The sequence below is a fragment of the Acomys minous genome (genome assembly GCF_964271855.1).
Source record: "Acomys minous genome assembly, chromosome: 5".
Lineage (NCBI taxonomy): Eukaryota > Metazoa > Chordata > Mammalia > Rodentia > Muridae > Acomys > Acomys minous.
The window spans coordinates 122,457,962-122,484,920 of NC_140494.1; the positions used below are offsets into that span (position 1 = coordinate 122,457,962).

Below are 26,959 nucleotides of genomic sequence, written 5' to 3' on the forward strand. Positions count from 1 at the left end.
CATTACCTGTGTTTTAGATAACAAGTGCTACTTTAGATAATCTCAGAAATTAACCTAAAAAATGCATGTGCACAAACACGCACACATGCACACACTCACAATCTTCCTTTCGGTTATCTTTCCCGTACCCACCATTTCTCCTTCCTTTTCATTTTTGACTGCTGTTACAGTTAACAAAAGAATTGACATAGCTTTGCAAGGCAGGCAGGCAGTAATAATGACACAGAGGGTACCTGTGAGCACCATCAGTGACAACAATAGGGCTTTTCTGGAATTCAGGGAGGTCACAAAAATCATCCAAGCAAGACAATGGAACAAATGGCACATGCTTCAACATTTCATCTTGAAGAGTAAAAGCCGTCTAGCCCAGACAGCTAGCAAAATCCAATGCCCTTGACTAACCTAAGAGGAATAGTCAAATAGCTTTGGTGAAATATTTAAGTAACCCCAATAAACTATCTTGCTAAGAGTACATATTTAACTCAAATTTCAAGTCCCAGTTCCATAACTGACAGATAACAGGCCCTACTTGGGATATGAGAGGCAGTGAAGAGGGTCTTTCTTACACACTGGCTTATTCGGTGTTGTCTGATACTAGAAGGCAAACTCCATGGAAACTGCAACTTGAGTCTTTTCTACTGACCGTCCCAGCCCCTGGAAGAGGGACAGTGATCAGCTAATGCTGGCTGAAAACAGGAAGTAAAATGAAGAGAAACCCTGAGCTCACAGGATGATCTTTATGTGGATGCGTCTGTTTTGGAGGTGAGCGGTGAGTGCAGAAGCCATCTCTGTGGTCTCACCCTCAGGCAAAGCGCATTATAACGCAAGCTGGGGTTGGAAGGGACTCTTTGGATTGAACTTGGTATACACATGCTGGCATGAGCACTTGCCAACTAGTTTTCAACCTCTACTTTCCCCCCCTCAATTCCCATATAATTCTTCCAGCGCTACCATTTTAACCCTTAAGTGTGCCACGGACTGCATCATTTCTCCCCTTAAAGGTGAAGTTAGATACAGTTCTTGACCTGCTTTCACTCTCCAAGAACAGAGTTGTGGATCTGCCCGTGTGTTGTTGCTGTTTGTTGTTAAGACAGAGTCTTGATGGAGCTCACCCTGGACTCTAACTTGTCCTAATTTGTTTTCTGTTACTGTGATAAACACCATGACCAAAAGCAGCTTGGGGAGGAAAGGGTTGATTTTTATCCTACTGTAGCTTATAGCTCATCCTTGAAGGAAGCCGCAGGGATGTGGAGGCAGGGACTGAAGCAGAAACCATGGAGGGAAAGGCTTGCTCACCTTGGCATACTCAGCCTGCTTCCTTACATAACCTAAGACCACCTGCCCTGGGCAAGGCCGGCCCACATCATTCAATCAAGAATGACTGCCTACAAGACAATCTGACAGGGGCATTTTCTCAACTGAGGCTTCCGCTTCCTAGATGACGCAAGGCTGTATCAAATTGACAAACAAACAAACAAACAAAAACACTAATCAGTAAGTACGCCTGTCACACCCGGGTCCGTGTTGAACTTTCAAGTGTGCCTCAGAAGTCATTAGGACATGGCACAGGCAGCCAGAGATGTCCCAGGCGTCAGTCATCCTTTGCAGAAATGAGGCTCTTCTTAGATTCTGCTTGGCTTTCTTTATTTTGCAAGCTGAACCCTCCCCTACCCCCCAAGATGGGGTTTCTCTGTATACCCCCATCTGTCCTGGAACTCACTCTGCAGACCAGGCTACCTGCCATTATTTTAATGTAATGCCAACTTATGGAAAAGAAAAGTAACAGAAGGCTTGCTGCTTTTCCTCAGCTCACCTAGGCATATCATGGTGCGCCTTCTGTAAGCAAAGCACAGAAAAGATGAGTCATTAAAGTGACTGATTATAAACAGGAACCATCAGGGCAGATGTAAGTCATTTTGGTTTAATCAGGCCATTAATTATTAGGGTTTATCAATTAGTTTTATTGAAGGCAAGGGAGCTTAAATGAATGGTAGGGCATTGATTTTAACTGAGGCATCTTCTCAAAGAAAATACAAACGAGGATGCAGAAGCCTGGAATTCCAGGTTTGTTTCATACCTTTGAAGAGAGCTATCCTTGTTTTCTTGCCATATAAAATCTTCAATGAAAAAGAAAACCAACCCCAACCGCCTATAGCATCAAGTATGAGACGCCATTCACTTGTGTTCCCTGCTTTAAAGTCTGGTTTCCGAGAAGTCAGTGTCTCGCTGGAGGAAGCAGAATAAAGGTCAGAGCAAAGTGGCTCATTTTAACACCCACTGCTCTAGATCATCTGTTGTGGCTGGACTTTTGGAGATGTCAGGGTAGTTCTGTTGGCCATGTCCTCTCAGGGGAAGCAGAAGGATGCTATGCAGAGTGGCCGATGGATGCCATCTAAGATTTGCTAGTCAGCCCTGCACATCGACTGCATCAAACAAGCCATTAAACCTCTGAGCAGTCAGCCTGCAGTCCTTCTAATTCCTGGACAACCTTGAACTCTCACTGGCAACTTTTTGAGACCAGGAATTATCAGCTATTACTTCGGTCCTTCTGATATCTGATTGCACCTGGATATGTCCTCATCTTTGATCTGCCCATATTGACAAAAGTTGGTGTGGGACTTGGGTGAGACTGTGCTTAGCACTGCCTGGCATAGAGCTAAGTGCTCAATGCATAATGCAGTTTGTGAATCAACGTTCCCAACACTTCAACACACTATACATATTGTAAGCTTCTGTCTGGGGAATTGGACATGTCAACTCCCAATCACTCCAGAAAACTGGGCTGTGGACTGTCTGAGGTACTGTGCCTGACTCAAGTGCTAAGTGAGGTTAATCTTCAATATGCCAACTCCAGCTCAAAGCAAGCTCCTTCAAGAATGGCAGGTGCTCTTCCACTGGGATCACAGAGGAGTCTACAATTATCCATTCACATCATGTGTCTCTTGCCAAAATATTTCTCCAGTCCCTCAATGAGACTTCCTGGTAAGCTGGACCATTTTTGGGGGTGGGGGTAGGTGTTGAGACAAGGTTTCTCTGTAGCCTTGGTTGTCCTGGAACTCCTTTGTAGACCAGGCTGGCCTTGAACATAGAGAAATCTGCCTGCCTCTGCCTCCCGAGTGCTGGGATTAAAGGCATGTGCCACCGCGCCTGGCTAAGCTGTACTTTTAAATGATGACGTCATGAATGTAAAGTAGATGATGAATGGCTGCCAACACTTCTGACTAATAATGTGAAGTGCTTAGATGATTAAAAACAAACAAACAAACAAACAAACAAACAAACACATACCCGGGAAGAGGAGGAATGTAAGAAATTGCAAATGGGGTCTTGGGTCACACTGAAGACCACAAGTTTCCCCCCTTAAAGGGGTTTTTAGTTGAGTGAAAACTAAAGCGTCTTTAAAAATTAAACATAAGCCATGTGGCTAATAAGTCAGATAGCTCCATCTACTCAGAAACCTGAGGTAAGAGGATGGCTAGAGCCTGGGAGTTTAAATCCAGCTGGGGTAAATGTGAGATCCTGTCTCAAAACACCCCCTGGGCCATAAATGACCACAGACCTCTGTGACCACAATGCCACCCTAGCTTTACCAAAGCATGAGAGCCCAGGTAGTAACAGACTGCACACTGCACAGTGCCGGCACAGTGCCAAGTTCTTAAACTCGGAGGGTGTCCAAATGGCTGTGACTGCAGCTATTTAAAAACTGATACTAATTTCATAGCCTGGTGTCTGGTCAATAAAAATAAACAAAACCTTACAAAGACATATGCATGCGGCACAGGGCGGCACATGCCTATAACTTTGGCAATTGGGAGGCTATGGCAGGAGGTCTGCCTCAAGTTTGCAGCCAGCCTGGTGAGAACTCACCTTAAAAATGAAAACCACTCCTGGCTCAGCCTGGGACCCACCCTATGTGAGAGAGCCAACCCTTGACACCACTACCTATACTCTGCGATGTTTACAGACAGGAGCCTAGCACAACCGTCCTCTGAGAGGCCTCACCTAGCAGCTGATCAAATCAGATGTTGAGATTCATAGCCAAGCATCAAGTGGAGCTCAGGGGGTCCTGTGGAAGAGTTGGGGGGATGACTGAAGGACCTGGAGGAGACAGGGTTGCCACAAGAGGACCAACAGAGTCAACTGACCTAGATCCATAGGGTCTTGGGGAGATGGAAGCACCAACCAACACGCATGCATGGACTGGACCTGGGCTCCTACATTTGTGTAGGCGACGGGCAGTTTGATCTTCATGTGGGACCCTTAGTGGGTTGAGCAGGTGCTGTTTATGGCTCTCTTGGCTGCTTTTCCTCACACCCCCCTGGCGGGGCTCCCTTGCCTGGCCTCAGTGGATGAGGATGAGCTCAGTCCTATTTTGACTTAATGTGCTGGGATGGGTTAGGGGGGCTCCCCGTTTATGAGGAGAAGGTGAAGGGGATGAGAGTAAGAGGGTGAGAGGGGGTGACCAAGAGGAGAGGAGGGAAGGGGCTATGATCGGGATGTAAAGTGAATATATAAATTAAAAATAATGAAAACCACTAACACAAATAAATAGAAAAGAAGGGGAGCAAATGACATGTGTACAAATAGCAGCATTGTTCCTAACAGTCTTAAACCATATCCAATTATACAAATGCCCCTCCCTCCTAGTAAATGAATAGATAAACTATGGCATTCCCATATAATACAATAGTATTCTGCAATAAGAAGGAATTGATGGGCTGGGTACACATGCCTGTAATCCTAGGCAGGTGGATCTCTGTGAGTTCGAGGCCAGCCTGGTCTACAGAGTGAGTCCAGGACAGCCAAGTCTACACAGAGAAACCCTGTCGAAGTCCCCACAAAAGAAGGAATGTATGGCTGACAAATGTTACAACACAGATCAACCTAAAAGATACTACAGAAACTAGAGAGAGCGAGGCACAACAGTTCATATGATATAGCTCTATTTCTGTCCAGAAAAGACAAATCTATACAGTCGGAAACTAGATTAGTGTTTCCTGGAGAGTGGGACAAGGGTTGGGGACACAGGCAGGGACAGCAGCAAGGACTGACTGAATGGGTAAGGAAGACTTTTTTTGGAAGGGTGATAGAATATTCCAGAATGAGATTACAGCAATAGTTGCATAATACTGTAAATCTATTTAGCTCATATTTGAATCACATCCTTAAAATGGGCATTTTTCTTTGTATATAAACAATATATCAATGAAGTTTTTTTTAAAAGCCTCAACATCCAAATTATCGGTAGTAGCACTACTCCCACAAAGCTAGCTGATAACCCATAATTTTACAGATACTTTGCAGCCACTGTGGTTTTCCATTTGTGAAGAAGTAGGAGACACCAGCTAACCATCCTTAATTATATATAAATAGTACAATGCCGACTTCTTCTTTAAAGCAGGTATGCACTTAAAAAAAACCTGGGTAACCATGACGGTCATTATTTACTAGTATTTAAAAAGGAACTAATTTTAAAGTGTCACATATAAGATTTTCCCAAATGACCAAGGTTGTGTCTACAAAGCCTAAAACCAACTGGTTCACACATGAAAAGCTCAGTCAGGCGACCATGGCCGCCTCAGTGCCCTCCCCTAACTGTTCTGACTGATTTTCAGGATGGTCTGATTTCTCTTTCCCTTCCACTGAACTGACCAAATTGACTGTGGAAATTGGTATCATGTCGACACGACTCATGTTGCCGCCCATAACTGCCTCACGCAGAAACTGGATCTTTAAGCAGGCGACATCAATTAGCCATTACAGAAGCTGCATGAACAGCAGGAAGCCGGGGCTTGCTAATCAAGGCTGAGCTCTCCAAAGCCAGTGCTGGCTACAGCTCTTCACAAGGCCAGCTCCACCACACACACCATCAAGGGTCAGGGTTTGGCTGGGGGTCGAAGGGTTGCTCCAGACATGGGGATCAAAGTCTGCACAGGAACTAACCAGGTGACTTTCTGGTCAGCGCAGTTTTGGGGGGATACTGACTCTGCAGACTGTAAGCTTATATTCAAAGAGGAAAGCTGCAGAGACGGACAGTGACCTCTCTGCATGAGCTGTTTGCTACAGGTGTTGACGACAGCACTTGCTGCTCCCTTTTGATCTCTACTGTGTATTTACAATGTTGACTTGTATTGGTCTTACAATATTGGTCTTTCTGGAATGAGCCTCATTGGGTTACCTTTAAAAGCAGGCATGGTACAATTCTTTTATTTTACGTATTTATCTTGTGTGCGCATGCACCATGCAGGGTGCGTGTGCCTCAGTGCACTTGTGGTAGATCAGCGGAAGCGTGCAGGAGGAGGTTCTTCCCTTCCACCACGTGGGCTCCAGGGATCGAACTCAGGCCAGCAGGCATGGTGGCCAGCTCCTTCACCCACTGAGTCATCTCATCAGCCTGCGTGATGTAATTCTTAAGGAAGCACCAACCAGTTGTAAACTGCCACATAGCTCTGTCGTGAGAGCATGTGGGAAGCAGAACTGAGCTTTTCTTTGATGTCTTCCTTCGTAAAGCTCCTCTCCTTCAGCAGGATCCAGTGGACATATCGAACCGGTCTCCTCTCCGCAAGCCTCTCCCATCCCTGAGCCAGGGCTCTTCAGTAATATCCCTTCATTAAGTTTAATGGTGTTAGGAGAAGGTAGCACTCGATACATCTCTCTAGTTATTTCTTGGGGACCGCTCTCTAATGAGTGAGAACAGCAGGTACAATTAAATACAGTCCGTGGTGACGCTGCATCACAGTCATCTGCACACAACAGGAATGCACTTAGGAGGAAAACCATGCTGCAATATCAGAAGCCCCTTTCCGCACTTCATCATAGGATAAAGGGCGGCCATCCAAACATTCTTGCAAAGGCCCTAAATAAAATTAAGCAGCATAATTAGCTATTGTAAGTGGCAGATACTGTCTGGAGTCTCATGATTCAGCTTGGGAGAGATATACTATATGGCCTTCTCTCCTTTGTGGTCAATAGGAGACTTCTGAAAGGTTAATATTAAGGACATATAGACCCAGGCCTCTCAATGCCCCTTTCCTTCAAACTTAATTTATTGCTGTTTTTATGGTGCTCGGGCTTGAACTCAGGACCTTGCATGGTAAGGCAATGCTCTACCATTGAGCTCGATCATTGGCCCTCTTCCTCTATTCTTTCATATAAACGCAATTTCCTACCTGCAGCCGACACATGCCCTCCATGGATAGGGAACCCTAACTATGGACTCCTGGGTGTCTGAAGAGATGTCCTTGTCCCCTCTCCCTGGGGAGTGGCGCTAGTCTAAGATGCCACTGAATGAGGATTCAGCATTACTAATGCTCCTTAGCAGGAGAAAAGGATGAAGATACGGAGTGCAGAGTAACCGATGTGCAGCAGCATGTGGGGTAAATCCTCTCAAAGACGACACAGTGACTGAGGCCGGTGACACTTGACACTTGTGTGCTAGACTGGGCTAAGCCATCACTGCCATGCACTGTTTCATTGGCTCTCACTCGAAGCCTGAGATAGGACTCAGGATTAGCCTCACTTGACAGATGAGGCAATCAAAGGTCAAATTAATGAAATTACTCAGTCATGGTGTCATAACTTGTCACTCTGACTCAACCCTCTAGCCTCAACAAGCTGCATCTTCTGGGGATGGACCCCACAGTGAGTGGGTGGACTCTGTACTCAGCTTCGAGAAATTAAGAAAGAAAATGGTCTAGATGTTTTCCCGAGTGTCTTCCCGTTTCCAACAAGTTGGATTTCTCTCTGTGAAAAGAACAAAAAGGAGAGAAGCCTGGAGAATGTTCAAGCCACACTCTCTCAACTTCCCGCTGCTCTTTTTGAGGAACAATTGTTTCAACTACTAGTAATGAGCGTGCTCTGAACACGTGCTGCAGACACAATGCTGTCACCTCACCGAGGGGAGGAGCAAGGCAGGAAATGGTACCCTACCATGGCCTCTGCATCAGCTCCGGCCTCTAGGTTCCTGCCTTGATTTCTTTCAAGGATGGGCTACAATGTGGAAGTGGAAGCCAAATCAACCTTTTCCTTCCTCAAGTTGCTGTTGGTCATGGTGTTTTATCATAGCACTAGTGACTCTAATTAAGTTGTCTTTTGAGATAACCATAGATTCACATGTAGTTGGAAGAGACAAGAGAGACAGACCATGCTGGCCTCTATACAGTTTCCCCTAATGGTAGTATCTTGTAAAACTATACAGTACAATACGCCTGCCAAGGAACAGAACTAACAGTGCTCTCAGGCTGGGCAGCACTCCCATCACAAGGGCCACTCACTGTGGCCTCGGTAGCCAAACTCCCTTCCCTCCCATCCCCATTTCCTCAGCCCCAGAAAACTACTAATGCGCCTTCCATTCCTCTAAGTTTACCATTTAAGAGTGATATATAAGTTGAACTATATAGCATCGAAATTTTGTGATTGCCTTTTTGACTCTGAATAATTATCTGCAGAATTATCCAGTCTGTCCTCCTATCAACTGCTGATGAGCAGTAGTCCATGGTATGCACGCACTATGGCTCATTTAATCATCCGCCTAGGAAAGGACATTGAGGTTGTTTCCGGTTTGGGGTTAATGTGGACAAAACTGCTATGAACATAATGTATACAGGTTCTGTGTGGGTCAAAAGGGCAGCTGTGTGCTTAGCTTTCTGGGAAACGTCTACAGTGGGACTATGCCCTCTGTCACTGCTGCTAGCAACTGACCTAATTTTTCTGCAGCCTCCTTGGCATTTGCAATCGTCCCTGTCGATTGTAGCCACTCTCGTAGGTATGTCGCACTAGCTCAAGTCGCTGTGGACCTGCATTCTCTACATGACAATCAGGCGCCTGACCATCTTCTTTATGTGGTAATTTGCCACCTGTGCATCCCTTAGTCCTTTGCCCACTATCTAGCTGGATTGATTTGTATGCTCTGTCGAGTTCTGAAAGCACTTTGTACAGTCTTGGCACATTTTCCACCCAGAACACTTTTTAACTAACAATGCATAGAATTTCTTAGCTTTTCAAAACCGTTACCATGCATACAGAAATCCTGTGATTACCAAAGGCAAAGAGAATGAGTGACCAATGCAGGCAAGAAGGATTAACGTCGAAAAATGTTCACTTGTGCAGTCAGAGCTGGAGAAAGATCAACACTCACATTCACTAAACTAGCGTGTTTCCCTCGGTTAATTGGCTGAGTCATCTTTTCTCGTAAGGTATGATCTTCTATAGCACTGGCACGGAGTGGATGCTGACATTTAAAGGATATTTAAACAGGAGCCGAGGTCTAATCATGGCTCTCGCTACTAACACTTGCTCAACACAAACATCCCCTGCCGATCCGCCTGACTAAGCGGCCCGGCACTAGGAAGGAGGCGCCCGCACCCAGTTTTCCCATCATTACCCTCGGCAACATAAAACCAACTGGGGATGACTCCTTTAAATTGACTTGGATCGCTCAAATGCTAACCAGTCCTTGAAAAAAAAAAACAAAAAACAAAAAAAACAAACCAACAAGCTGGTACTTCGGGAAGCAGAAATATGGCCTAGGTTTTAACCTGAAGCGAAGGCCCAGCTGTCTGGTCTCTGTAAGGAGGCTATTATGAAAGCTTTGTGCAAATTACATTTCATCAAAAATCACTTAAAATCAAGCACATTAATTTTCTATTGGTAGCAATGCCCTAGCACTAAGGAATCGCTCCTGTGAATGCACTTCAGTGTCCTTAGCTTTACCATAAGTCTCAGCTTTACTCACGTTCACACAGCCTTCCACTCCAACCTTCACACGAGATTTTCTTTTCTAAGAAATTCAAAGACTTTACATGTCTTTTCTCTCGTCATAGACACAATAATTTTGGAGCAGGATACATAGTGTTCCTATTCTCAGTCTGCACTGATGTCATTTACAAGGAACTAACAAGTGTATGACACGGGTTAGCACTGTCCTGGCTACTCTCTTCCAGATGACCTGTGGCCCTCTCAGATTCTTTCAGGATGCCATTGGCAAGACCTCTCCACACGTTCTTTTCTGGCAATTTCCTGTGAATCTATAATTACTTCAACATGCACCGCCACGCCCCCACCACAAGGCATTGTGACTTTACATGTTGTTCTTTATTAGGGTCAGTGAGATGGCTCAGGGAGTAAGCCACTTGCCACCAAGCCCAACGACCTGAGTTTGACCCCTGGGACCCAAACGGTGGAATTGTTACATGCCCAGGCACACACACAATCAGCGCACTGAATTCTTTTAATTAAAGAGGTATCTACTATTGACACGACTTCATTTCAGGACAAGCATCTAGCCCACTGCTAACTATGTGTGTGTTGTATGTGCTATGTAATATGTGTGCATGTGTCTGTACTGGATATTGCCCTCAATAGCTCTCCACCTTATTTTCTGAGGAACTTACCGATGACACAGGTCTTCCCCACTGTGGGGTTATATCTGGGCCCCATCCCTACCGTTTTACGGGGATGCCGAGGACCCAAACTCAGGCTCTCAAGTTTGTTCCGGAAGCACTTACTGACCAAGCCTCTCCCAGCTCAGCAAAGGCCGCCTTTGCTTCCTTCCTTGAAAAACAAAACCCATCTCTGCAGCCATGTATGCTGCCCACTCCATTTTCCCTGCTGAGTGAGAGTCAAGCATCCTCCCTTGGGTCTTCCTTGTTACTTAGCTTCTTTGGGTTAGTGAACTGAAGCACGGTTATCCTACACTATATGGCTAACATCTGCTGATAAGTGAGTACATACCATGTGTGTCTTCCTGGGTCTGGGTTACCTCACTCAGGACGATTGTTTCTAGTTGTATCTATTTGCCTGCAAATTTCATGATTTCCTTTCTTTTAATAGCTAAGTAGTACTCTACTGTGTGAATGTACCACAGTTTCTTCGAGGGACATCTGAGTTGTTTCTAGTTTCCGGCTATTATGAATAAAGTTGCTTTGAGCACAGCTGAGCAAGTGTCCTTGTGGTATGCTGGAGTGTATTTTGGGTACATACCCAGAAGTGGTGTAGCTGGGTCTTGAAGTAGAGCTATTCCCTGAGAAAGCGCCAGGTTGATTTCCTAAGTGGCTGCACAGGATAGGAGAGGGAGCACAGCTGGAAATACAGGTACAGATCAGATGAGGGGAAAGTCGGGGCAGGATGACAGAGGGCTTGCAGAGTGGGGGTCGTTCCTGAGACAAGCTAGAGACCTGTGAGAGGGCTCTTGGGAGGATATGGGGGGGGCACTCTAGCTGAGACCCCTAGTAGCAGGGGTCATGGAGACTGAAGAGAGAATCCTTTAAGTAGACAGGACTCCTAGTGGAGGGAGGGGAACACCACCCACAGAAACTTCAACCCAAAGTTTATCTTGCCTACAAGATGTGCAGGGATAAAGATAGAGCAGAGATGGAGGGAATGTCCAACCAATGCCTGGCCCCACCCTGAGACCTACCCACGGGAGAGAGCCAACCCTGACATTATTAGCGACACTCTGCTACGCTTGCAGGTGGGAGTCTAGTATGGCTTTCCTCTGAGAGCTCCACCCAGCAACTGACTGAAACAGAAGCTGAGACTCACAGCCAAAAGTGCAGGGAGCCTTGTGGAAGAGTGGTGGTGGCGGCGGCGGCGGCGGCGGCGGCGGCGGCGGCAGCGGAGGTGGCAAGGATAGAAGGACCTGGAGGGGAAAGGAACTCCACAAGAAGACCAACAGAGCCAACTAAACGGGGCCCAGGGGAACTTGCAGAGACTGAAACACCAACTGAGGATCATGCATGGACTAGACCTAGGCCCCCTTCACAGATGTACCCGATGGGGAGCTTGCCCTTTATGTGGGTCCCCTGGTAAGGGGAGCTGGCGCTGTCTCTGACACAGACTTTATTGCTTGCTTTTTGATCACTTCCCCCTGGCAATGCCACCTAGCCAGGCCAAGGTGGAAGAGGAAGTGCTCAGTCTTGATGAGACTTGATATGCTGGGGTTGGTTGGGGGGGGGTGTTCCCTTCTCTGAGAGGGAGGGGTGGGGAGATAGGGACAGGAGGAGGGGAGGGGCTATAGTTGGGTTGTAAAACAAATAAATAAATGATAATAATAATAAGCCCAAACTTGTCTGGTCACTGAGGCACAGTTCCTCCAGCCCCTTGCCTTAGAGTCCACCCTTCCTTCATCAGCCACAATAGCTTTCCAACCTTAGTTTCTCCTTTTCCAGACTATTGCTTAAATGGCATCTCACTTAGCAGGACATTCTGAAATTTGCCCATGTTGCTATGTAGACTAAAAGTTTAATCACTTTACTGCTGAGTCACGCCCCACTGTGTGGATGCTGCACGGTGGGTTTACCCATTCACCTGTTAAAAGACTGGCAGGTTGTTTCCTGTTTGCATCTTTTATGAATAAAGCCACTGGGAAAGTTGCTGACTAGTCTTGTGGGGCACATGATTCAGTCCTCCTGTGTAAATATCTACTGAGGAGCTGTTGGGCCATGCTGTCAGGAATGCACATGTACCAGCTTGATCAACCCCACTCTTACTTAAGCCTTCACTCCAAAGCCTCCTTCTCTGTGAGCTCCACATGGGAAGCTCCCTGGCCTCTGCAGTGCTGGATCTATGAAACTATTTTTCATCCTTTAGCTAACCAATTTCTAATGCATTTTATATTCATCATTGTAGTTATGCATATATGTGCGCGCGCGCGCACGCACACACACACACACGCACCATATACCTACTAAAAATATATTTCATTAGTGTAAAAATACTGTGGGGTGTTTTTTTGTTTTTTGTTTGTTTGTTTGTTTGTTTGTTTGGTTTTTGTTTGTTTTTTTTGAGGCATGACTTCTCTGTGTAGCATTGGCCATCCTGGACTCACTTTGTAGACCAAGTTGGCCTCAAACTCACAGAGATATGCCCGCCTCTGCCTCCCAAGTGCTGTGATTACAGGTGTACGCCACCATGCCTGGAGAAATCTGGTGTTATTATATGCTGACATTTCCCAGGCACCCACAATGACATCTGGAACACAGGTAAGAAATAAATAGCTGTGGCATAGACTAACATTAGTGTAGACACCTACGCAGCTCCCCGGAGAAGTCTAGGTAGCATCTGTTTTAGGACAGCAACATCAGGGAAAATAAAACTTCCATTGTGTTTACTGAAACAAAGAGTTGGTTTGGTTTTTTTCTTTCAAATCAGAAGAGACTGGGTCCATTCAGGGTGGTCTGGCCACAGATAAAAGTTTCTTTCTTTACACTGAGATCTAGCTGGGCAAAACTGTTTGGCAAAGCTGCCCTTTTAAAAGACAGTGTTTCCCCTTATAGTTCAGGCTGGCCGGAAACTCAGTCTTCCTTCCCCAGCCTCCCAGGGACTGAGGTTGTAAGTATGCACCATGCCCGGCTTTCCTCCTGGGGAAGACAAATAAAACTACCAAGGTTCATAAGTAGGAAGGTGTCCTGGTGTACACAGGTCTCGCTTTCTCTCTCCATAAATTTCCGCATCCCTGACTGATGGCCCTGTATGACAGCCCTGACTGACGGCCTGTTTTATTTTCTTAATCTAAGTTCTATTCTCATTATCCTTGCATTTCTTTTTTATCCTCGGGGAAAGCAAGAGCAGTTACTGCCAGGGCATTCTCACGTTTCCCACAGAAATGGCATAGGTGTTAATCTTGTATTTATGTTTGATGTGGGTAATGATGGCTGGGACGGGAGCCGTGGTTTATTAATATGCAGGGCTCTCACCTCATTAGTGGTGATGTATGTTTTGAAGTTAAGCTGCAGTGTTTGCTGGAATGCGGGTCTGGCCCAACACACACTCTCTCACTGTTCACTTTCTTTGTTTTGACTCACGGTCAGCACGGGCTGTGCTCACAGGGCGCTCCCTTATAGCTGACAAGGAAGACAGCTTTTTCACAGGAGTTAATCTTGGTAGGCATTGCAAACATTTTAAATAAGTGCTTCTTCATGTGATGACATCACATTTGCTTAGGAAAGGGACTTAAGGATTTTTTTTTTTTTTGACCCAGGCTGGGCCTGGGAGTGGAACATTTTATTGGTAGGACGGAGCAACGGATTCATAGTGACGGGAAAAGTCTACCGTCAGGACTAACATGTGACCCCTCCCAGTCTTCTCACCTCTGTCATCTAAAATGCTAAGCGAGAGCGGCAGCTGACTGAATAGACCCCTTGATGACCCAGCCTGAGCAGGAGCTGCTGAACTTCAGGTCCTGCCACTCCCAGGTGACACAATCTGCTGCTGAGTAACTAACAAGGCCCAGACTAACGAGCATTGTGGGATGAACTTTTTTTTTTTCTGCTTCATGTTCAGACCTCTCTGCAATATAGTCCCCACTTACACTGAGGAAAAGACTAGATTTTACCTATGCATCTTCTGTAGTTAAAACCCAGGACACCAAACCAAGCCGTTTATATGGGAGAAAAAGTCTGTTTTTCTGTATCACACAACCAAACATGTCTCCAGTTCTTCATTAAAAAAAAAAAAGTGTGCTCCTGAGTATAAAGTAATGTCATTTTAATGATTTCCTGCTCTGTTTGGAGGGAGCAGCCTTAGAAAGCGATGATCAAGGGGAACACAGGCTCTTAGTACTTAGACCAACACAAAGGAGCCACGCTTGGATCACTCATTAGTGCTTTTCCCTCTTCTGTCTTCTCACTGCTCAGCCTGGACCAGACTCCCCCAGCCCCCGTGAGAGGACCCAGCTTTGATTTGACAATGTGACACATGTTCAGATGTATTCCCATCATCAGTCAGAGGAAGCAAAATGAGTGTGTGCGTGTAAGAGGGAGCCGCGACGAGCATGCACGGCAGAAGCGCATAAACAACCATATTACCTACTTAATTGCCTTAGCTGAACTTAAAAGCTCTGATCTTTAATTGCCTGATTGAACTCATCTAAAAAGCTACAATTTTTTAATCAAGGAGAAAATTAAATAGCCTTTTGGTAAATAAAAAGACATCTTTAATCTTATTTTTATGAAATCCAAGTTATTAAATATGGACAAAACCTACTCAATTTAGGCTAAGTTTCTCATTACAACCTTTTACAAACTTCTTCAGGGACCTGGCTTCGTTTACTCTAACTAGAAGGGAAAAGCCTCTGTGAGTAGCTATGGAACTCTAAGGCCAAACATGTAACACTGGTGAGTGCGTAAGCTACCATAGCACACTCTGAGAGCCGAGTGCCCATTCCCAGGGAATGCACACTCATTTGCACTATGATCCAGCCATCTTCCTACCCAGGCAGATGAGATGCACATTCCTTCCCTGACTAGAACTTAAGAGTGAAGTCCTGGCGAGGGCTGGTGGCTCCCTCTTCCCAGTGCTCTCAGACACCTCCCACAGCAGTACCTTATAGCAGTACCTTACCCTGGGTGTTGAGCCGGCCAGGAAAACCTGAAGAAAGACTCAGGATTCTCTTTGGAAATCTCTGTATTGTTCAGCCAAGTCACCCCAACCCTCTCCTACCACACCCCAAAAGTACTTTCTGAGGGCAAGTGGCACATAGCAAGGGAAGATGGCGCACTGGTCTCTAAGGGCTCCAGTCACCCGTGCCTGCAGACAGTGACCACAGGAAGACTGTCCTGGTAAACGTACCCTAGGCTTTATTTTCATAACCCTACAAATCTGTCTGAAACATATTTATGAGATATCATTCCAACAAACAATCAAATAAAAATCCGGTTATTTCTCACAGAGTGAGACTGACCCCAAATAATTTAGAGACAGGAATTCTAGAGGTATAGCACCTTGTCAGCATCATTTTTCACTTTAAAGCGGAAAGAGATTTCTAGAATAACTGAGGCACACCTCCCTACCCACCAGAGTTCTTAGAGCGATCACATTTTCCACAGAGAGCTATGGCGCTGACAATTCGTTGGTCTGGAATTACCAGCTCTGCCTCGAGTACAGGACAATCCTAAGTTTCGATTTATAACAACACCCCCATTTACAGAGCATGCTCCTTTTGATGAGGGCTCTGCTCTTGACACTGATGCCTTCCATTGGATCCCACACCAAACAGACAGCAGATTATCTGTAAAGGCAAGCAAATGCTAGGTACTGTGCACTGGCTGTACCGGCTTCGCGGATGGTGGACAGGGGCAAAGTACATGGAAGACAGAGCAGCTCTGCTGGCCAGGTTAAGTGTCCCCTTTCTTTGACTCACATATTGATGCCCAGAGAGTTGATATAACTGGGCCCAGGTCAATCCCCCATCACCACTCTGGTACCATTTACACAATGTCTTTAAGGAGTTAAAAAAAATGGGGTCAGGTGGGGCTTATGATTCCATTTAGTCGGTACGAACACCTTCAAAAACTGAGTATTATGTTTTTCCAAATGCAGATACTCTCTTTTTTAAAAGGATGAGTAAGTTTGGGGCTACTGAGAGTGCCTATGAAGACCACAGGCCATAGTGCTGGGTAAGAGGCTGCGGCCGAGGACATATGGAGTCTTAGGGAAAAAAAAAAAACCAACTGAAAATTGAAAACTAAAACCAAACCAAGCCAACCAAACAAGCAAAACCCCTCAGTCACATCTAATTGTACACTGCTGCATCCCCCAAACGCACACAAAGCCGGGAGGAGCAGATGTGTACTAAGTTGGATGTGCGATTTGGCTTTGTTACCACTCTTTCTCTTTTCAGAATTTGCGTCAAATGAATTCAGACATTTGGGGAACGTTAAACAAAAGGAGCCTCCTCCTGTAACATGCAACGGCTACCAGATCATTCTCTTCCATGCTACCAGAGCAAGTGGCCACTCTGATTCTTTAACTGACTAGCTCATTTTCTGGGCACAGGAAGTGATCGCCTCAGAAAGACCCTTAAAGTACTCTGAGTGTAGGGCTGTAGCTATAGTTAAATAACAAAGTACAAAATATGTGTTGCATGCCTGAAAAGTATGATTCACAAAAATATAATTCCCTACTTTGTACTGAAAAAAAAAAAAAACCCCAGAAAATACGGAAATAAGAGGCAGAAGATAAGAAAAGTAATACTTACAAAGAATCACTTCTTCGATGGTCATATGAGCTGGCTGAAATATCTTTTTTGAAACCAAGGTAAGTGCAGAGCCATCCCCATCCCCACTTAAGTTCATGTGTGTAACCAAGAACATACCTCTGTGTAAAATCTTTAAACTCCACAGGTAGGTAAGGCCTTTAACAACCTAAAATTGTGAAAGAAAAAAAAAAACAGTACGATTATGGACATTATAGAGAATGCTCCACAGTTAAATAATCAACCACAAATTTGTCTTTAAATACTGTCAAGCCACAAGTGCCTCTTGAACCCCTCCCTGCCTGTGCCTGGCTCTCAGGGCCGCTGACTGCAGAGTTCCAGACTCCTCCATAATGAGCTTTCTGCACCCAGAAGTCTAAGAGAAGAGCATGCGTCACAGAACATGGCAGGTCATGCACTAAACCCCCAGGAGTGCTATGGGCATGTTAGGAGAGGGATAGAAAAGAGGAACCAAGACTTAAAAAAAAAAGTTGTTGTTATTTTTAATAATTTATTTATTTTTATTTTATGTGCATGTCTGTGGGAGTCAGATTTTGGAGTTACAGATAGTTGTGAGCTGCCATGTGGGTGCTGGGTATTGAACCTGGGTCCTCTGGAAGAACAGTCAGTGCTCCCAAGAGCTAAGCCATCTCTCTAGCCCGGGACCAAGATTTTTAAAACAAATTTTCAGTATTTCTGAATTTTTAATTATCTTCTTATCTGTATGGATTTTTAAAAATGATTTTACTTGTTTTTTTTTTATGTATCTGTGTTTGCTTGCATAAATGTATGTGCACCGTGTGTGTGCTTAGTGGTCATGAAGGAGAGAGGACAGTGTCAGATCTCTAGAACTTAAGCTACAGACAGTTGGGAAGCTGCCGTTTGGGTGCTGGAAATTGAACCTGGGTTCTCTCTGAGAGCAGCCAGTGCGCTTAACTGCTGAGCATCTGGAGACAGCCCCTGGGTGATTTTTTTTTAAGTCATACTATTTATGATGAAGGAAAAAACGTTACTCTTATTTTTTAGTAACACCGGAGAGTCAGCCCAGGGCCTTGTGCGTGCTCAGCAGGTGCTGTTACAATGAGCTCCGGCTCTAGAACAAGAACACTGAAGAAGCTGACTCAGGAGAGGAACTGGGCGAAGCACGTCACCTTCCCCAGCAGCAGCTCGGAGAGCCTGACCAAGACGCCAAGCCTTGGATGGTGAACTTAAGTGACGTGAATAAAAGAGAAGGAAGCATCAGACCAATGTGTCAAACTGTTCCCCACAGGACTCTAGTCTAAACTCTGTGGGAACTCCTGACGTGACTTTCAAAACTTTTCTGTTATGTTAAAATAAAATAAATCTTGAAAATGATTTTTAAAGGTTTGTAATTACTATAGTAGGCTTTCTTATTTATTCTTTAATAAAATGCACAGAGATAACTGTAGAAAGCATGACTGCTGTACAAAACATGCATGTGGAGGAAGTACACACACAGGCTATAGGCCAGTGAGAAAACGGGTAAGTACCACTGCAAGAATTCGACCTGGACTTTCCTCTTTAACTGCCAGAGTTAAGAATAACGGTAAAATGAAAAAGACCCTAAGATACAGGTTACAACCGCTACATCCTGTGTGGAAACTTTAATCAGGAATTGCCACTAAGATCTTTCAGTCTTGAGCTGAGCACGTGGCTCACTGGTAAAGGGTTTGGCTAGCATGTAGGAGGCCCCAAGTTCTATCCCTACTAAACAAATGATAAACAAATCTTCAAAATGTATGCAAAAGTGGTTGTTACATGAAATACATGTATTATTCACAGCACAGGAATAGAAACTTACAATTTCAATGTTGACTATTCATAATCAGATTTTAAAAAGACAGTGAACAAAGTGTTGTTACTCAAAATGTACTTAGAAGTATTTTAAAGCACTTATTATTACAGAAACCTTGGACATGTCAAGGCTATACAATAAGAAAACGTGTCTTGATGAGAAGTAACTAAGGGGCGTGTGCACCTTAAACCTGAGTCTAGAAAAGGAGGGCTGAGGTTCTGTACACAAAGATTTTGGTTGATCAAAAATGTCTAATAGCAACTAAACACCAGAAATACAGAATGAGAAAAGCAATTTCCAAATATTAAAGATCTAGACAGCCCAACTCGGTCTACGATGCTGGAAGAGGCCAGCCCATTTAACTGCTCTCAGCGAGCAGAAGGGACTCTGGGGGACCAGTGACATAGTGAGCAACTCCATTCCATGCTTATCTGTTCTAAGAGAATACATACTTTTATGCTTGTTTGTTTGTTTTTGTTTTTTGAGACACGGTTTCTCTGTGTATCCCTGGCCATCCTAGAACTTACTCTATAGATCAGGTTGGCCTTAAATTTATAGAGATCACCTGCCTCCCACCCAAGTGCTGGGATTAAAGGTGTGGGTCACCACTACCCAGTGGGAATAGACACATTTTCATAGCAAGCAACTTCTTCCAGAGTTTGGAATAACTGGCATCACAATAAGATAGAGGTTGCAAATAATAAAACATGGGAAAAGCCTGGCATGGTGGCACATGCCTTTAATTCCAGCATTCGAGAGGCATAGGCAGGTGGATCTCTGTAAGTTCGAGGCCAGCCTGGTCTACAAAATGAGTTCAGGACAGGCAAGGCTACACAGAGAAACCCTGTCTTGAAAAAACCAAACTACCTCCCAACCAAAAAACAACAACAACAAAAAACAAAACAAAAAGAAAAACAAAAAAAGGAAAAGGAAATACTACACTTTATCCATAAATACATATGTTTTAATAAGATTAAATAAAAGTATTTAAAATAAAAGTATAAATGATAATAAGACAATGGCAAAAAGACAAAGTATTTAAATGTTTATGAAAGACATCAGCAATGAAAACGGCTTCTCCTTGAGTAGTGGGGGGAGGACCATGATGGTTTGCATGGAAGCAGAGAACTCTCGGGTTCTGAGAAGTGGGGTTCAGTTGTGTATTAGAAGACTCTCCTGTTACAAGCTGTGTATCACTAGCATTGGCTCAACAGAAAGTGAATGATCAGAAAACACACAAACGAGACACAGTCCGACATGCACAGACTGCAAAGTAGTAAAACAAATACAATACTGATTTTATGATATTTGATAAAAATCATACATCTTGTTAGAGATTCAAAGAACAACTATTCCCCAAACTGTGAAGAGAGAGGCCATTTCCCCTGGATGTGTGTAAGCATCATGCATAAAGGGGCAGGACACCTGTCCACTAATCCAGTATCATTGGTATTCAGTAGGCTAGGCTGCACGAAACAACACAGCAAAGCCTTGACACTAACAGTACTTCTATCTGCTGTCAATCTTTCACTGCTTGACATGTCAAGTGCACATCTTTTCAGGGACAACGTCAATCAACACCAACGTTAGCATTCAGCACAGTGCGCCGGCTTCAGAAGTGAGAGGGGGTAAACACAGTGGGCAGCGGGGAGGCATCTTTGTAAGATTCAGTGGACAGCGGGGTAGAAATCTGCAGTTGGGAGGCTAAGATCAGGTAGTTTATATGGATTTCTTCAAGGGGAAAAATGTCCTCTCTTCATATAGCCTACACGAGAAAATCTGAGCCACATTTCACAGCCCCTGACAGGGCTCATCCTGCGATGACCTTCAGGTCTGTAGACCTGCCCTGCATGCCAGATTACCAGAACCAGGAAAGTTATGCTCCTCTTGGGGGAAGAGAACTCTAAGAGAGACATGAGAAGATCTTCAGTGAGTGCGGTGGCACACACCTGGAGTTCTGGGAGGCTGAGGCTTCGTTTAAGACCAGCAGGAGGAACAGCAACTACCACTTGAGAAAAAGAGCCTGCACCAACGTGTTTGTCTGTGCGTCTTCCCTCTCCGGCACAGGTCTTTTCACCCCCCACCTCTCTGAGTGTGTTTTAACCTAGTTTGCCCTTTAGTTCCCTCTTCTTTTTTCTCCCCTCAGCTTCTCAGAGAACAGAGAGAAGGAGCAGTGGGTGTGGAGACAGAGCGCCCTGCACCTAGGCTAGCACTGATAGTTAGTAACTCGGGCCAGTTACTGAACTGTTCTAACCTGTTTTGCTTAGTAGTGACATGCTCAACCCTCCCTCATCTCATAGCTGTTGAAAACTCAGGCAGCATCCTCATACGTTAAGTATCCTGCAGAGACTGGTACAACAGATCCATCTGATTCGGTTGCTGGACTGGACAAGGCCGGAGGCTATTTGCATGTGCCTTTTGGGCCTGGCTGAGATATTCAAAGAAAAGAAACTGATGCCATCTTTGGAAAGACTCAGGAGAAGTAACCACGGAAACCGGGAACTAGAACAGGCTGTGCGCATATGCATTTTACACACCTCGAGGGACCACCCAGCAGGGCGATAGCTGCGGTAGAACTGATGTAATCCTTTGGATGTAAAATGCTAGCCCTGAGCCAGTGTGGTGACTATTAGCTACAGTAAAGGATCATCCATGTTTGGAGCCCCTTTAGATGCCCACCCCCGCCCCCCACATACACACCTTACTTTAAAGGTGCTATACAAGCGTAGGACACCAACCAACAGGGTTTATGAAAACTGTCAGAAGAGGAAAGTTGCCAAAAGCATTTCTTCTACTCTCGCCATCGAAGCTTTCAATCACTGTGGCCTGGAGTGCCGTGAAAGGCGGAGGGATGGGCCTTGTTTTATAAGAGACTGCCCCTGACTGACAACCACACCTGGGGCACAGCAACCCAGCTGGGGCTAGCACTCACTTTAATGCTTCTCCTTAATATAGCATTTTGCAAAAATTTCAACTACCCAAACAGCAAGCCCTGTATTCAAAGCTGGTTGTTTCTCTGCTGACTGTTGACGATCTTGGCTGAATCAGAAAGCCCAGTGGCCTTCTTTGTGCTCTACACAGGAGGGAGGCAAGATAGACGAGGCCGGGGAAGAACACACTTCTTCCCTGAACAAGGCAGACTCTATTTCCCCGCGTCCTGCTTTCCAGCTGCTCGCTCTCCTTGCCTCTTCGTGCCCTTTACTATACGTGTTATTAAACTCTAGAGCTGCCAAAAGCCACAACGCATGCGGTCCCCTCTGAGATTAGAAGAGGAAAGGAAACATTTTTATTTTCATCTAAAACACTGATTTAAGTGCTCAGATTTCATCCTGAATAATCTGCCTCCATGTGTAGATTAGAAGCTGCTTGCAGAGGCAGCATCACAAGGGAGCGTGCTCATCACCCTGGGCAGCTCACACTAATAATTAGAAAGAAAAAAGGAAAGCTGTGAATTACAATGAACTAAGCCTGAATAAGTGTCCATGTTGGATTAAAGAATTTGAGTTGTCAGTTTGATGTATAATGAATGTGAAAATAAGCCATTTAATTAAATGGTACATGATATAATCACTTTGTTCTGCATTAAACCACTTAATTTAACAGAGTGCCTTTACTTTAGCAATTGTTTACGATTACAGCACCCAATGACTCTTCTTAAACATGGTTCGCTTACATTATTCCAAATCTCAAATCTGGGACTTACATAATAATGCCAGTTTAGGTGAAATCATTTGTCTATTTATTAGTGAGTGCAGAAGATAGGAAAACTGTTTTTCACTGCAAAGGGCACAGAATCCTAGATATAGTCTCCAAAAGATAAAGTAGAAACTAAGAGCAAAAGACTGCAAAGCCATTTAAAAACAAAGTAGTATTTTGTTCATAGACTGTTTCATTAATTTAGATTTTTAAATTATTTTAAAGTCCTATGTCTAGAACTATTAAATGTTCGCGGTAACAGTTTTCTCTTTGATGAATTAGAAACCCGGGCGCCAAGGTCTCTGCGATCAGAGTACTGAAAAGCCGGAGGGACTGGTCTGGGGTCAGCCCACTAAAAGAGGAAGAGGCAGAAATGATGGGCGACAAGACGGACCCGAAAGGCAGGTGGGACTAGAAGAAAAAGTCCTATCTGAGGACACAGGAGTAGGCATCATAGGAAGGGCTGAATCATCTAAGCCAATATACTTACTGCTACTGCAATTCTTCCGAGGACGTGCTCTGGAATTTTCCTATATACATCCAAAGAACCCCCTGTAGAGACAGAGATAGCGTGTTACTACAAAGGAAGTCATCAGAACAGTACACCGGACTCTGCTTTGTGCATGCCTGGTGAGAATGCGGCTTCCATTTTCTTAGGTGTCATACTGGATATGGAGAGCAATGTAGGTTTTTAGTTTTACCTTTGTCAATGACATAATTGTACGTGCAGAAGAACATGGCCAGCTACTTCCATTTTAAAATCCACAGTTATTAAGAACTAAAGGAAGCTGGTCGTGGGCCTTTAATCCACCCCCCTCTCCCAGCCAGTCCTCAGCCCCCTCCCCCACCACATCCCCCATGCACGTGGGAGGCAAAGGCAGGCAGATCACTGTGAGTTCGAGGTCTACAAGTCCAGGGCGTCCAAGGTTACACAGAAAAACCCTGTCTTGAAAAACCAAACCAAATCAAACCAACCAAACAACAAACAAACAAACTGAAGGAAACTATAGGAGGTAGATTTAGGACCTACAGTCTATGAAAAGGCAGATGCAAACAAAACCACGGAAATGAACCCGATGGCCACACTTGCAGGCCTCGTGTGTCACTTTTTTGTTTTGTTTTGGTTTGGTTTTGGTTTTGTTTCAAGACAGGGTTTCTCTGTGTAGCCTTGGCTGTCCTGGACTCACTTTGTAGACCAGGCTGGCCTTGAACTCATAGAGATCCACCTGCCTCTCTGCCTCCTAAGTGCTGGGATCAAAGGTGTGTGCTACCACCACTCGGCTCATGCGCTGCTTTTACCTGGGCCCCATCTTGGAATTTTCACACTTATCAATCAAATGTGGGAGGGTAGGAATGTCAAGCAACAAGCAGAGGCTAGCAAAGCAGAAGCAGCAGTGCCACGGGGTCTACATGGAGTTACCTTTGACATCAGGTGCACGTGAAGCGACTAATCACCTCCTGCTCCTCGGCACCTCAGGAAACCAGTGAGGTGAAAACAACACAGGACACCATCTCCTCAAGTTCTAACTTATTTCAATTACATTTTACTTATTTACTGTGTGTGTGCACGGGATGTTTACCCACCCGTGGAGGTCAGAGGTCAGCTTCAGAGAGCTTGTTTTCTCCTCCCACGGTTGGCCCCAGGGACTGACCTAAGGTCACTGGGCTTGGCTTGCAGGTGTCTTGATCTCAGAGCCATCTCACTGGCTTTCTAGCTTATTTTTACTAAACTGTGGCTCTCTACTATACTGCTTACTTGTCAATGCCAACTTTTATTAAATCACCTTTGACATTTTCCAAAACTGAAAAACCACCACACATATTTGTCTTGTTGTTCTTTCCATATTCATATGAGATAAGTGTTGGCCGTGAGAAAACGACACAGTAGCGCCCCTCAGAATCAGGAGACCTGCTAACTTGACAAGCGCACTGTGTAGTTTAGTCATTCTGGATTTTCAGTTTGTTTGTATGCTTCCACATTTGAGACAGGTTCTTATTACATAGCCCAGGCTGGTCTGGAACTCACCCTACACATCAGGCTGGCCTCACGCTCAGAGATGGATCTACCTGCCTCTGCCTTCCGGTGCTGGGATTACAGCTGTGTGCCACCATGCCTGGCTAGCCATTCTCAGGCTAAAACAGCAGAGGATTTGGGTTTAACTCTTACTCAGTTTTGCTATCATTTCTATCTAATAGATCTAGTCAAAAGAGGCAACTCTTGGACATAGCAAACAAACATCAGTGCTACGAGGAACCAGAACCTTGTTGACTGTGATGTTCTAAAGCAAGCATCCAGAAAGGACTTCAAACCAACTGCAGCAACAGCATGGCACAGCCACTGCCATCACTGCGCGCTCCCACCAACAGCATGGCACAGTCACTGCCATCGCTGCGCGCTCCCACCAACAGCATGGCACAGTCACTGCCATCACTGCGCTCTCCCACCAACAGCATGGCACAGTCACTGCCATCACTGCGCGCTCCCACCAACAGCATGGCACAGTCACTGCCATCGCTGCGCGCTCCCACCAACAGCATGGCACAGTCACTGCCATCACTGCGCTCTCCCACCAACAGCATGGCACAGTCACCGCCATCACTGAGTGCTCCCACCAACAGCATGGCACAGTCATTACCATCACTGTGCCCTCCCACCAACAGCATGGCACAGTCACCGCCATCACTGTGCGCTCCCACCAACAGCATGGCACAGTCACCGCCATCACTGAGTGCTCCCACCAACAGCATGGCACAGTCATTACCATCACTGTGCTCTCCCACCAACAGCATGGCACAGTCACCGCCATCACTGCGCGCTCCCACCAACAGCATGGCACAGTCACCGCCATCACTGCGCGCTCCCACCAACAGCATGGCACAGTCACCGCCATCACTGCGCGCTCCCACCAACAGCATGGCACAGTCACCGCCATCACTGCGCTCTCCCACCAACAGCATGGCACAGTCACCGCCATCACTGCGCTCTCCCACCAACAGCATGGCACAGTCACCGCCATCACTGCGCGCTCCCACCAACAGCATGGCACAGTCACCGCCATCACTGCGCGCTCCCACCAACAGCATGGCACAGTCACCGCCATCACTGCGCGCTCCCACCAACAGCATGGCACAGTCACCGACATCACTGTGCGCTCCCACCAACAGCATGGCACAGTCACTGACATCACTGTGCGCTCCCACCAACAGCATGGCACAGTCACTGCCATCGCTGCACATTTCTGGGGCAGCTTCTTTGAGAGCCAGCTCACTGGGAAGTAGCAACTTAGGAGTGTGTGGGGAATGGTGGCATTCGTTAAGTGTTCTAAGAATCTCAAGAATATAACTCAAGCTTTCTTCAGGGAACAAGCACCCCACTCTCTAACAATCTGAGAACTAAGTTAATGCATATATCCCCCTAAGTGTCAAACTGGGGTACAGTCTTTCACTGATATGAAGAGGGCACCCAGGGTATTTGGGAAGTAACTTCTGTTTTCCTATTAAGGGTGAGATTTCATATTTTTGATGTGACTGCTGATGATTTTCAAAATGCCTAATAAGGTTTGAAGATGAAATGTGTTACTCTTCTGAAACTCAGTTAAGGATGTGCTCTGTGTGAGTAGACTATTATAGTATGCCATGTTCTCTAAAGCTACTGTTCTGTTAAAATGGCACACGATCACAGAGCTATGGGCTCCCATGTACCCTGATAAAAGCAGGTACAGGAAGATGACACTCCCTTAGGTAACTTCTGCTCACAGCCCTGGACTCTGAGCACAAGGCTGAGGGTAGCCAGGGTATAATTAATTTTGTTCTGTGGCTCTCGGTGCTACTAAGAATGTGTGTGTGTGTGTGGGGGGGGGGTCATTTATACATTGAGCAGAAACATTTACTAAAATATTTTTTATTATAGATAAATAATAAAAGTGAAATATGTGACAGAAAAACAGTTGTGTTCCCACTGATTTTTCAGGTGAGTTGGTAGTTGCATGCACGAGCAAGTTCAAGATGAAAAAGCTTGACATGTGGTATCTGGAAAACTGACAGCAACAGCTTACTAGACCAAGTCCTTAGAAAGCCAACGATCTCAACACCCGGAGGAAGAAGCCCTACCACAGGCACTGGCAGGAATCCAAGCAGAGGATTTAGTCCTATGTCGGTTCTAAGAGAGGCTGTAAGTACCTAAGCGGACAGTGCTTTTTCTAAACTAAACTGGAAAGCCAAAGGTGGCCTGGCAACCATTATCAATTAAAAAATTAAAAGGAATTGTATTTGGAGGTAGTTCACTGGTGCTTGTAATCCCGCAGTCCTCAGCTGCCCACACAGACAGGTCCCTATGTAGCTGGCTCTGTGCCGTCAGATGTACCCCAACCTCCCCAGGCTCACAGAGATAAAATCTTCCCATTTGCCTTGAATGAACATAGTCATTATGATTGTTAACAACACGAGCAAAAATTTTAATGTGAAGTCTCTTCAAG

The 26,959-nt window shown here is 45.3% G+C and overlaps 1 protein-coding gene across 8 annotated transcripts in view; it reads right to left on the reverse strand.

Moving 5' to 3' along the window:
* MAP2K5 (mitogen-activated protein kinase kinase 5) overlaps positions 1-26,959 on the reverse strand; it is a 223,792-nt gene that overhangs the window by 106,291 nt on the left and 90,542 nt on the right. For all 8 annotated transcript variants that reach the window (XM_084781427.1, XM_084781426.1, XM_084781425.1 and 5 more), the window contains 2 exons: positions 22,975-23,036; positions 17,093-17,141 (listed from right to left, as the gene is read on the reverse strand). In XM_084781427.1, the coding sequence (XP_084637553.1) occupies positions 17,093-17,141; positions 22,975-23,036 (111 nt within the window). The remainder of the gene's footprint in view (positions 1-17,092; positions 17,142-22,974; positions 23,037-26,959) is intronic.